This window comes from Notechis scutatus, chromosome 6 (assembly GCF_049901735.1).
Source record: "Notechis scutatus isolate UNSWTSFEM ecotype Mainland chromosome 6, rNotScu1.2, whole genome shotgun sequence".
Classification (NCBI taxonomy): domain Eukaryota; kingdom Metazoa; phylum Chordata; class Lepidosauria; order Squamata; family Elapidae; genus Notechis; species Notechis scutatus.
Window position 1 is genome coordinate 54,941,580 of NC_142014.1, and position 12,949 is coordinate 54,954,528.

At 40.8% G+C, this 12,949-nt stretch overlaps 2 protein-coding genes across 3 annotated transcripts in view; both read right to left on the reverse strand.

The window, feature by feature from the left end:
- KCTD17 (potassium channel tetramerization domain containing 17) overlaps positions 1-4,435 on the reverse strand; it is a 29,942-nt gene extending 25,507 nt beyond the window's left edge. The window contains exons 1-2 of the mRNA XM_026694927.2: positions 4,186-4,435; positions 637-745 (exon numbers count right to left, since the gene is read on the reverse strand). Of these exons, the coding sequence (XP_026550712.1) occupies positions 637-745; positions 4,186-4,404 (328 nt within the window). The 5' untranslated portion in view covers positions 4,405-4,435. The remainder of the gene's footprint in view (positions 1-636; positions 746-4,185) is intronic.
- A 2,078-nt stretch (positions 4,436-6,513) lies between these two features.
- MPST (mercaptopyruvate sulfurtransferase) lies at positions 6,514-12,782 on the reverse strand. Of its 2 annotated transcripts, XM_026694924.2 has the most exons (4): positions 12,722-12,782; positions 12,474-12,629; positions 8,535-9,180; positions 6,514-7,153 (listed from the first exon to the last, which is right to left on the reverse strand). In XM_026694924.2, exons 3-4 carry the CDS (start codon positions 9,127-9,129, stop codon positions 6,855-6,857), a joined length of 894 nt encoding a protein of 297 aa, XP_026550709.1. In that variant the 5' UTR covers positions 9,130-9,180; positions 12,474-12,629; positions 12,722-12,782; the 3' UTR covers positions 6,514-6,854. The 2 variants fall into 2 exon arrangements, with proteins under 2 accessions (XP_026550709.1, XP_026550710.1); XM_026694925.2 differs by lacking the exon at positions 12,722-12,782 and having other exon boundaries at positions 8,535-9,174; positions 12,474-12,579.
- Positions 12,783-12,949: the final 167 nt, after the last annotated feature.

Genomic DNA, 12,949 nt, shown 5'->3' on the forward strand with positions numbered 1-12,949 from the left:
TCCTGAGAAAATATGTGAAACGTTCAATCTCATGAAAAAAACATATTGCCAGAAAATATTTAACATTTTTAAATATTTCTTAAGGTCCTGCTATATTACTGTCATGAAATATGATTTTAGACAACAGACACAGAGACAAGAGTATTCTCAAGTGTATTTCAGAGGCACTTGAATAAACAGCCCTTAGCAATCAATTACTGTACGTTCATTGCCCACTGTAAACAATACAGCTAGTCCTCAACTTATGACCATAATTGGGCCCAAAGTTTCATTGCTAAGTTAGGCAGTTGTTCAATTTTGCCCCACTTTATGACCTTTTTTGCCACCGTTAAGCGAATCACTGCAGTTGTTAAATGGACCGTGTGATTCTTTAGTGAATCTGGCTTCTCACATTGATTTTGCTTGTCAGAAGCTGGCTGGGAAGATGACCAATGATGATCACATGACCCCAGAATAGTGCAATGGTCATAAATGATCACATAAACCTTTGAGGATGCTGCAAGGGCAATGAAAAGAATTGTAATTCACCTTTTTCAGTGCTTCAGATGGTCACCAAACAAATGGTTCTAAGTCAAGGAATACCTGTATATACATTTATATACCTGGGTTCCAGAACATACAAATCTATAGACTTACCTTCCTCAGCCATATCTTTATCCAGTACCAGTTTCCCATGCCGGAGGAAATTCAGAATAGGTCCAAAATAAGTTGGATCTCGATCTATGAGATACGCACCAGTCTCGTCCTAAACCAAAAGCAAACCATCAAACAAAGCCATGTTTCACTAACTTTTTTTTCAAATATTTTTATTGTACTTTTCCTTTATACATCACATATTAATACTTTCTATTGTACAATTTTCTTGGTTATATATAGGATTTCATTATTCACAGTAACAGTATATTGTCCGGGTGCAATCTCTACATTCTTAATTACATACCGATAATAAATCTTATACGTACAATAGTTATAGCTATTATTCTCAATATCTATTCATCTTCACTTATCCTTGTTATGAATTTTACATTGCATGTTTAGGCCCTCTATTCATTTTTCTCTGTAGTCCATTAATACTATCAAACAACTATAAACATCAAATTGACATCACAATTATAGCCAATTCACTAGCCAAGTAATCCTAATGTTTGCTTATCTTAGTTATTCTCTATTCATTAGGCATCTATGTTTACATATCTAGATTTCTAACTTCTGCCATTATTTCTACTATAGAATAATTCCTGAATCAAAAAGGTGATCTTCTTCTCCCCATTTCTAATTTCTATCTTAGTACTAATTCTTGACAGTATAGCTTCTGTGTTAAACAATATTTTGCATTTATCCCTGTTTCACTAACTTTTCTGAGTTCTTTATTTACTTGGATCTTCAAAAGGTTTTGAATACAATCCCTCACCCAAACCACTGAATAAATGTAGTTTTCAGGGATAACATATGAAACATTATGATGGATCATTAACTGCTTAAAAACAGAGCAGAGAGAAATAATTAATGGTCAGCTTCAATAATAAAGGAGTATACACCAGTTGGGATATGTGCTTCTTATGTAAGCCTTGAACTTAAACCAATGAGAATCAGCAGTCCGGTAACCAATTTAGCTGAGCCTTCATTACTCAAGAGTGGTAAAAGAACACGAGCTCAAGGATTCTTCTCCAAAAGGTTGAATAACCTAAGTTTATATTCAAAATAATACAACAAAGGGCAAAACTTTTTGAAATGTTTTATACACACACAGAGAGAGAGAGAGAGAGAGGGAGAGAGAGAGAAATAAGACAGATTCCTACATACCATATTGATGAGAATAAAATGGCAATGACTGATCAGAAACTGATCTTGATAAAACTACAAAGTGTGAAGGTATTTATTATTTATACCTTGCCTTTATCATTTTTTATAAATAGCTCAAGGTGATGAACACCTACAATTCTCCTTCCTGCTCCTATTTTTTCCACAACCACCACCTTTAACAGATTAACAGAGTTGGAAGGGATCTTGTAGGTCATCTAGCCCAACCCCCTACCCAAGCAAGAGTCCCTACACCATTTCTGACAAATGGCAGTCCAGTCTCTTCTTGAAAGCTTCCAGTGATGAAGCTCCCACATCTTCTGAAGGCAAGAGAGAGGGACTGGCCCAAATTGTATTGCCAAACATTAAACGTGTTACACAGATATACTGTTCACCTATGACTATTATATCTCAAAAAGTGTTGTATCTCAAAACTGCTTTTTTAAAAAAATCAATCAGGAACAACTCTCCAAAGAGAAAACATCTTGCAGAAGTTGGTTTGTTTGTTTTTGACTGGGGGAATAAAGGGCAAAAAAGAAAGTCTGAATAAAACTATGCACACTCAGCAAAAGATGTTTTTGTCTCTGTCATGTTTATGGGGATCTAAGTCATTAAATGTAGCTGAATAGCAGGAGAAAATAATTATAAAGATATTTAAGCTGTTAAGTATTTAAACATTTCTTAGATAAATGATGAATGCACTACATCAATATACTGAGTTCATTCAAGACTTGTGCTATGGCATAAACTATTATTTACGTAACACAATGGCTAAGTTTGCGAAAACAAAGTCAAAACCAATTGCATGTATCTGCAGGATCAGAGGGGGGAGAAAAGCAAAGCTGCCAAGAAAAATAGAAGAGGGATTTGGCAAGGCCCCCATTCTTTGTGTGTTTGTGCTTGCTTACGCAGGCACAACTGTATACTTCCTCCAAATAATATTGGCCAATTTGAAACAATGCCGTCACGAAGACTATACAATATTCATAAAACAGATTAAGATGTGCTCTGAATTAATCAAATTGGCTGGGTTCACCCAACAAGCTACATTTTATATAAATTCTATTCAGTTTGGAATGGAAGTGTAAATCAGGGTGACTAAAATGTATCTCATAACACGCTGCACCTAAATGAATTATCCTTATATTATGGCTTTAGTTGATAATCTGGCTCACAAGATGTATTTATCACAATGGCTGGATTTCTTCATTGTGCTAAAGCACTTCTTTCACCTAGCCTAGTTGTGTGTAAATCCAGCCATCCAACTATATAAACGACATGTTTTAGCCTAACGTGTCCAAAGTCAGCAACTTTTTGATCCTATCATAACAACTCTTTCCAGGCCGTATTGTTTATGCCTATCCTTGGAGAAGAAACAATGAAGCCAACCGCCCTTGCCCTGACTGAGCGCCGCATGCTTTAACTCCATTTAAAAACAACAACAACCCAAAAAAACATCCTGCGGATGAAGTTTTTGAACGGCTGCCCAAGACTACATTAAGCCTTAGCAAAAGCTGCATCAGCGTCAAGATAAACTCTTGGAATCACTGGCAAAGGACCCACAAAGGGTGTTACGGTGAGGAAGAGGAAGGAAACGACTCCTACATTCGCGGCTAATTTTGAGTCCTGGGCAAGATTTCTTGGAAGCGAACCAGCCCCCTTGGGGTAGACAAGTGCAGTTTTCGCAATTCTTTCTCGGTGCTTTTAACGGGAATCGGCGCGCTTTCGGAGATAAGAGGCGACCAACCACATTTATCTCCACTTAATCAGCACCCTCGCGTGCAAAGAGCAGAAGCTTGGGGTTTCTCCACGTCCGCATTTTTCCACTAGCAGAGCGAGTGGCTTGCAGGCATTTCAAAAACAACTCGCATCGCTTACACTGTCGCTGCTCAGGCAGGCAGAGACGCCCGGCCAGAAAACGGGATGCTTCTATAAGGACTTGCCTCGCTTTTTAAACACTGTGCATGTAGCCCAAACGTACCGGGAAAGAAACCCTCGTTCCTACGTAAAGCTCCCAAACCCCTGAGGAATGGCCGGGGGCGGGGTGGGGTGGGGAGAAAGAGACTCGAGCCTCCTGACCAACTTTGTGTTGAACATGCGAGTGTGACTTTGCAAAACAACAACAAAAACATGACTTCTGCTTATGGGGCCAGACCAGAAAAGTGGGTGAAGCGAGGGGGGGGAAGGCTCGATCCCTTAGCAAGATTACTCCCAAGTGGGGTTCAAGATCTTCCGAAACAAAGCCCCCCCCCCCCTTTTCATTGCTGGCCACTGCAGGAGCTTCGGCGCTTTCCACGCCCTGCGATTTAAGCGAAGGGGAAACGCTCGCGTGTTAGCAAAACCACCGCGCTTCCCTTGGAGGGTCGGCGGAGCGCGGGCGCTTACCCGATCCGACTGCAGCTCCTCTCCCTGGCACAGGCGGCAGAGGAAGGATTTCTGCTCGCGGCACAAGGTCTGCTTGGTGGTTAAGAAAACGGTGCCCCCGACATTCAGCCGAACCCATTTGCCTCGGCTGCTGGGGGGAAGCGGCTGCTGCGAGCAATCCCACGCGTACGAAGTCGCCTTCTGCGCCGCCGGCGCGTCCTCCCCTCGTTCCATTCTCATCTCTTTTCTTTGGGCGCATCCCCTCCTACTTTCACAAAGAGGCGGGACGCGGCTTGCAGGTGTGGAGCCCCGGAGGATTCTGGGGCTTGTAGTTTGTTTCGAGGCTAACGCGCATTTCAGACTTAAGCAGGCACCCAAAATTCACGGAGGCGGGTTATTTTGCCCAATGTTGTGGTACTTGAGCGAGAGCGTTCTTTGCCGAACGTCCTTTGGATGACAGCTCAACGAGCTTTTTAAGCAGAAAGTGCAAAAACAATTTTAAAGCGGTGTTTAACGTGCCTTGGCAACTTTTAAGATGAGTGGATTTCAACCTCCCGGATTTTCCCAGTCAGCATGTTTGAATAAAAGTCCACTCAGCTTAAAGTCTGTAGAGATTCTCAGTCATCCAGGTCATGGTTTTCCCAAAAGTGTTTTTTCAAGAGGCAACTGGACTTCCTTGTTTTTTTCTTTGAAGGTGTTTTGCTTCTCATCCAAGAAGCTTCTTCGGCTCTGACAGGATAGTGAGGAATGGAAGGATTTTCCATTTTAAAGTTGCCAAGGTTGAAAAATGCTGTTCAAATACATTTTAATGGCTGAGAACTTCTAAGATTTGACATTTTTACTGAAGCCTCCTACAAGGTGAATGCATTTTTACTAGATCTGGGAACTGGATGATATTCCAAAATTTTAAATTAACCATGAGGCTCCTTGAGTGCCACTTAGGGAATTGGTGAATTGATAAAGTCTGTCTCCTGGACAAACTTATCCAGAGCTAAATCTTATTTAGAGCATCATTACATCTCCATTCTGTTTTGCGAAGAAGGCTGTAAGATTCAGAATCTCTTTTCTTTCCAGAGATATCTGTATTGGGTCATTTCTAAAACAAGAATGTCATAATTTCCTAAGCCCCGTTCAGTAAACTGGAAATTAGTAAACTCTGCAGTTCAGGGATGCCCTACACATGTAATTTCTTTCCCTCAAAACCACAATTCTCTAGATTTGTACTGTAAACCACTGCATTCATTTATCCTTTGAAAAGCATGGAGCTTAACTAAGAATATGTCAGCTTTTCAAATGCAGACCAGACAACCAAAACCAGTTACTCCTATTGTAAAGTTAAAGTAATAGAATCTTGCAAGTCTGAAAGTCCCCCTCCTCTGCCTTTAATTCCAGAGACTTGGAGCGGGGTGATCAATTCTGATATGCTTTCTCCAGTGCTAGCTTTGGACTCATATTTCTCTTTTAGATTGTCTAGACCAGGGCTGTCAAACTCACAGCCGGAGGCATCACGTGCTGGCCACACTCACACCTGATTTAGCGAAGTGGTGGTGGGGGGGAAAGTCATGATATATCACATGATGATGCCGTGACAATGAGAGTTTGACACCCCTGGTCTAGACTGAAATCTTTCTCCAATGCACTAAGATAATTCTCAGAGCCCAGTAAAGTATATGTCATAACTTGCATTTTCCCCTCATAGCAAATGCCACATCACACAACTTATCTTTCTAACTTACTTACATTTGGTTTACTACCAGGTGACCTATGTGAATAAAAGCTGGAGTTAGTAGTTAGTATTGAGAGATCAGTACTTCTGTGGTCGGGTTATTGTGTAGCATGGTTTAGAATTTGGCAGGAATGCCTGTACTAAAACTTAATGGAACTGAAAGTGGAACAGAATTGATGTTTTGGGGTCGAATTTTCTGGAGCCAGTAAAATTATATTTTAGCTTCAGTGAGGTTGGATTTCAGAGAGTGACATGATGCTTTTGTTAGAGAGTGGAGATTTGGAAGAAAGAGAAAGTTAATCATTTGATTTGTGGTGGGGTATGTCAGGATATGTCATTGTATTCCTTCAGATATTGGTTTCTGATGGCGTAAAGCTTTTATAGGATGAGATGAGAGAGAAAAATGACCAACAACAGATAATATTAAAGATGACAAGGAGTCTGGCGACTAAATCCTATGAAGAATGGCTAAAGGAACTAGGTAGCTGAACAAACATTTTCTATTTGGTATAGTCTAGAACTAGCTGAATTCAAACTGCAGTTCACCACACAAACTGTCATGGGTAGAAGTTTTCTGAATATGATCCACTTCAGGATGAGAACACAAAATAAAGCAATGAATCTTTAAGGACACTAAAATGCTTTTGATTTAAAAAATATTTGTACTATGGCATTTTCATGAAAATGAATAGAAACCAAATTACAGGATTCAGTGGAGGAACAATTAATACTAAATAGCCAGAAGTATGACACAATTTGCCATAGTTACAATGCAAAATTAATCTTCCCATAATTAGTGCTTTCTTTGCTTTGAAAAATGGGCAGTGTCTATACATAGCAATGGAGACAAGCTAAAGAATGGCAAATCCCCCAATTCATCATTAAAACATTTCACTCAACAGGTGGAACATCCTGAAGGCCATCCCCTTCTTGAATGTTTTTTGTCTCAGCAGAAGGCTGTGCTTCAGAGGCTCTTCCCCATCCCCTCTGAGATAATGTCTTCAGGCTGTGCGCGCATGAACCACTCTACCCAAGCCCCATCATAAATGGCCACATCTGGCTTCCCACACAGATATGCTCCTAATGCCACGTGGCAAGCGGTGACTCCTGATCCACAAGTAGCCACAAGAGGTTTGGAGAGGTCTACTTTCTTCTCTTGAAATAAGCTTTGGATAATTTCTGGGCTTTTCTCCAAGCCTGCCTCAGTGAGGAATTCTGTGAAAGGAAAGTTCACAGAGCCAGGGATGTGACCAGGTTCGATTCCTGGAGAAAGTTTGAAAAAAAATAAAACACTATTAAAGTTCATTCAACAAAATTGCAAAAGGAGAAGCACAATTTAGAAATAATGTGCGCACACACAAATACTGTGTGTAGTAAACCTTGAAATCCTATACATTAGCACTAAGTTTCTAAGTAGGCACGATGGCTGGGAAATTCTGGGAGCTAAAGTCCATGTATCTGAAACTTGTCAATTTGAAAAATACTGGTTTATATTAATGGCAAAGGATGAATCTCTCCCCTTTCCATTTACCCCAATAAGCCAGAATATAAGGTGAGGTTAACTGATATCACCCATCTGCTGGAGAACATGAGGAATGACTGTTTCTAGTTCTCTAGTGTGCAGGGGGGGGGGGGGGACTTTATTTGATCCACATTTTCCCCAATTGGGGAAGGACAGCTAATAAAGTTGTAAAAAAAATTAGGAGCCATGCTGTACTTTTCCAATGTGGGAAGACATTTTACCATTATGGGAAGTCCTGTCACCTTGTACTTCATCTTTCTCCTAGAAGGAGTGAAAGATGCAGCAAAGATGAAAACTAAATGCAGTTAGTATGATATTAGGAATAATGACAGCCCAACCTCAGCCTGTTAACAGAATTCTATAAACATTTTATTATACAAAGTAGTAATGTATAAAGTGCAGTCATTTGATATACCGTATAAATAAATAATGCCCAGTCCTCTCCTTTATTAGGAGGAAACTATTGGTATATAGTTTCTTCTTGTTTCTTGACTTGTGGAGAAGTCAGAGGAAATGTCCTTGGAAGACAGCAGGAAGAGCCACTATCAAGTTCACAGTCAGATGAAAGGGAGCCTGAATCCAGCAAAAACTTCCTCAGACAAAGCCCCTCCCTAGTTCACACGTAGATAAGGGGAGGAAGGGGGGAACCATAATCAGACCTACAAGATTCTGTTATCATAGCTTTACAGTAAAAGTAGTGTTGACCTACATGTCATTGTTTTTCTAATCTCTTCTATCTTGAAGTGCTGACAATTTACAACTTTCCTTTTTTAACATAAAGCTTTAAAATCAGAGGTTTTTATCTCAGAGCTAAACTAGCCTGACAATTCTGTCAGGCTCCAAAATGAAAAGAGACACACTGAGTTACTCAATGCAATCTCTTTTATTGTTCCTTAACTACAGACAGAAATCTTGCTAAACTAAAGGAAACTGTTTGCACTAATAAAGATATACTCTTGAGAACTTCACGGGATGAATTGTCTTGAGCCTCTACCTCTTCAAACTATCCAAACTATCCAAACTTCACTGCCTCTTGCTCCTCTGGAACTCTAACCCCTTCCTCCTGGGAATCGAGACTACATTCCACCACATCTACCCTCCAAACTTAAAGAAAACCATTACCTTGTCGGGGCTCTGGTTCCGTCCCAGCATACCTTCCAGCAGATCGTGCATCTACTACCTGGAACTGGTGTGAGTCAATGTTCTCCTTCACCTGCTCATAGGTCTTCACCATTGATTTATCCAGAGAAGCATGAAATTCAGCAGAAGCAGGATGACTCTTTCCAGAAGTGACAGGATACCCCTCTTTCATCCAGTTCTTCAGCCCACCATTTAGAAGGGAAACTGCATCATGGCCAAAAGCTCGGAACATCCACCAGACCCGGGGAGCTGAGAACAAGCCCTGGTCACTTGCATCATACACCACAACATGACAGTCACTGCTCACTCCTAGTTTGCCCACGTACTCTGCAAAATCTGTTGCACTGGGAAGCATATGATCATAAGGTGATGTGCGGTCACTGCAATGATCAATGTCAAAGAAAGCGGCTCCTGGAATATGGCGATCTTCAAACTCTCTCTGGGGATTACGTTTCATTTTGGGAAGGTACCAAGAGGCATCCAAGAGCTTCACAGATGATCCCGTTTGAGGAGACTTGATAACTTCTGACACCCATTTAGCAGTCACCAATGCCCGGTAGAGAAGCTGCTGAGACATGGCACTCACAGGCTGTTTGGGTTTGGATGTCACCTGGGGTTTCCACTGGCACTGAGGTGAAAGAAGACAAAACAGAAAATTAGGACCATCCTCACAAGAGGACACCCAGGCATTATAATAAGTAGGTAGTTACATCTGAACGAAACAGCAAGTTCTGCCAATTCTGTGGCTAAGTTAAGATGTAATGTTCTTGTTATAATCAATACGATATTGCTTTGTTGGTGGAAGGGAAAACATTTGCCAGGAGGATGGGAATTTACTGCCAAATCTCCATCTATGCTGAAAAAAGCCTCACCTACATTGTGGGTATCTCACAAGTGATGTAATCTGAAGCAGGCATTTGGGGAAGCCATTATAGAAAACCATAGGGGTGTGTTTGGGTGTGTGTGTGTGTGTGTGTGTGTCTAGCCTTTGCATGGTCATTCTTGCTCAGCCCGACTTCATAGAGTGATTGATGCAGGGGAAAACTCAAAAGACAGAGAACAATGTACATTATCTTGAGCTCCTAGAAGAAAAGTAGAATACTGGGGTGGTGCAGTGGTTAGAATGCAGTATTGCAGGCTAATTCTGCTGACTGCCAACAATTTGATCCTCACTGGCTCGGGGTTGACTCAGCCTTCCATCCTTCCGAGGGTGATAAAATGAGGACCCAGATTGTTGGGGGCAATATGCTGATGATGATGATGACCGCTTAGAGAGGGCTGTAAAGCACTGTGAAGCACTATAAGTCTGAGTGTTATTGCTATTGCTACAGATCTATCAAATAATAGATATGATTTATTACAGTTCAAAGAACACTATGGTTAAACAATGTTAACAAAGTATAGCAGTGCAATATTTTTGCTTTTTTTCCAGGGAGAGACAATCAGGGGTGGGATGCGACCGGTTCTGCCCGTATCTATAGAAGCGGTAGCTCTGAAGAGCAGCAGACACAGAACCGGTTCTGTGTTTGCTGCTGTTTGGCCCGCCCGCCCGGGCTCTTACCTGTCCTTTATTTCCTGCTTTTTCAATCTCAGCTGCTTTGTGCAGCACAGCTGAGATTGAAAAAGCAGGAAAAAAGAGGCTTTTCAAATGCTGTGCACCTGCGCGCAGTGTTTTTCAGCTATCCGGGCGGAACAACTTAAGGTTTTTTTACACGCACGCGCATCACCGAACCGGTAGTAACACCAGTTGAATCCCACCCCTGGAGACAATGAATGCTTCTGTACTATTATGCCATAAAAATATAAAACCATTTATAAATCCAAGCATCAACAGGATTATGTAAACAAAGTAATGGGCATAAACACAGGGATAAAATTAGAATTGTTATAACAACACAGTTTTAATTAGTGAAGGTAAAATATCACTGTCATAAATTTCTTCACTAAAAAACCTAGTTATTTCTGCATATAATAAAAATGAACTCTAATAGAATAACCATTCTCTTGGGGAAAGCTCCAGAAATTTTCAGCAGTCCACCACCTCACTATGGATGAAACAAATGATCCATACAAAGTGAAAAGGGCCCCTACTTTCTCATTTTTGACTTTCTCATTTTTTGAACTCATCTCTGAAAAGGATATTTAGATTGCTGTAGGATTTATTTTATTTAAAACCTATCCATTTGTCACAGTAATGCTGTTCTCTTCTTTACCTCGTCCAAAACATCCATAAAGTCTATATTCATTAGCAAATAAGAAAAAAAATCAAGGTTTACAAATAAGAAAGTCAGGGTTTACAAAATAAAGGTAGACTTTGAAGTAAGGTCAAATCCTGCACATTCTCCATGATGATCTAAGTCATAACTTCTGTAACAGCAGCTGAGTAGGTTGCTTTCTCAGTATTGACACCACATTTGTTATTTATCTTCTTTTTAATCTTTTCTTTTTTTAAAATGCACCTCAAACTTTCATTTTTATTTTATCATGATTAAATGCTGTTTATATTATTGTGTTGCATTTAATTGCTTTTTAACACAATCCTCCTTGAACTCTAATATGGAAATATGAAGTTCATAGGTGCAATAAGGAAATAACAATAATTCTTATCCCATGAGGAGGAGAAAAAAGGATAGCTTGGCTCTTCTAACTCTCATTTTCTTTGTAAGTTCTTGTAGTTTAAAAGAAGCTTGTATTTAATAGCTGTTGCTTGATTAAACAGTAAACAGTGGTTTCCTGTTTTGCTTGATTAATCAGTTAAACACAGATTTCCCTGAACAAGAGTCTGTTTGAAAAACAGTTTTCTTTTTATCACATCTGCAACTTTACAGAACTGGGAGTCTCTTTGTTAAAGCTAAGCAGGAAGATGCTGTGCACTCCCATTTTGTTCAGAGCAGATTTGTTCATATAAATGGGTTTTGCTGCCTCAAATTAGACAGTTTCTTTGACAGGAACAGGGAGGAAAAGTTTCCCAAAGGGAAAAAAGATCCCATCTCTCTCTTCCCCCAAGAGTTCCCCATCCACAAAAACACTAATCCCCCAATTGAAGACAGTAGAAACACTGCACCAAGCAACCAACTACTGTATAATAAACCATTTATTTCCTTCTCCAAGAAAGACAGTTTTTCTGAGCTGGCCCAATCTGGGAATCCCAACAGGTGATACAGTGCAGCTCCCATCCTCCTTAGTCAACCTATATAGGGAAGAGCCAGACTTGAAATTCTTGAACTAGAAAACCTTGAATTACGCCGTCTTCGGTCTGACTTAAGCATGGTATATAAAATCATACATTGCAATGTCCTACCCACAATGAATACTTCAGCTTCAACCATAACAACACAAGAGCACACAATAGATACAAACTCAAAGTAAACCGCACCAAACTTGATTGCAGGAAATACGACTTCAGCAACAGAGTGGTCAATGTCTGGAATACTCTACCCGACTCTGTAGTCTCTTCCCAAACCCCAAAACTTTAACCTTAGACTGTCTACTATTGACCTCACCCCTTTCCTAAGAGGTCTGTAGGGGGCGTGCATAAGCGCACCAACGTGCCTACCGTCCCTGGTCCCTGTCCTATTGTTTCTCTTATTCTTTTATTTTTCTTATATGTACCCATTTCATGTATCCACAACTATGTATACACTTATACTTACTATCTTGTAAACAATTGGCAAATCAAATAAATAAATAAATAAATAAAGTATTAGACCTCGTCCCTGCCAGCAAGGATTTGAGAGTTACAACCCAACACTCAAAGGTTTCCAGGGTTGGCTCAGGAGGAGAGCAACGCATAGGTAAATGCTGCCACCAGAGGAAAACTAGCGGGGTAAATGACCCCTGGGCACTTGGACGACAGTTCATCTCATGTTTTGCCTTTAAATCTTCAACAAGTCCCCACCTCTCTACTTCCTCTTCTCTTACCTCGGATGGCTCTCTGAATCTTCAAAGCGTTCCGCGCAAGCCGCCCCTCGCCCAGCAGCTTATTCTCCCTTCCTTATTCTACCTCCAGGGGCGGAGAAAAGGACCACGTCCCACTTTCATATCCAGTGAAAGGCAAGGCTGGCCGGGGCGAACCAACTGGAACAAAAAAAGGGGGGGGGAGAAAATTAGCAGAAAACCCATTAACTCTCACGTGGAGATCGGTCCCGCATCTAACTGGAATCACTCACGATCTTCTTCTTTAATCCTCGTGACATCTGTCTGACTACTCGCCCCGTGAGCCGCTCATTTTTTGCAGAGAAAATAAATATTTGATTTGCTTTCCCCCCCCTTTACCAGCCACTTCCTGGAATAGCAGATTGCGGCATCCAGAAGAAGAAGAAGCGCTTTGCTTCCCCGCGGGTCATTTAGAAGCGAGGCGCTTTTCCTCGAACGCTTTCCAGTTGACGCTTTGCCTG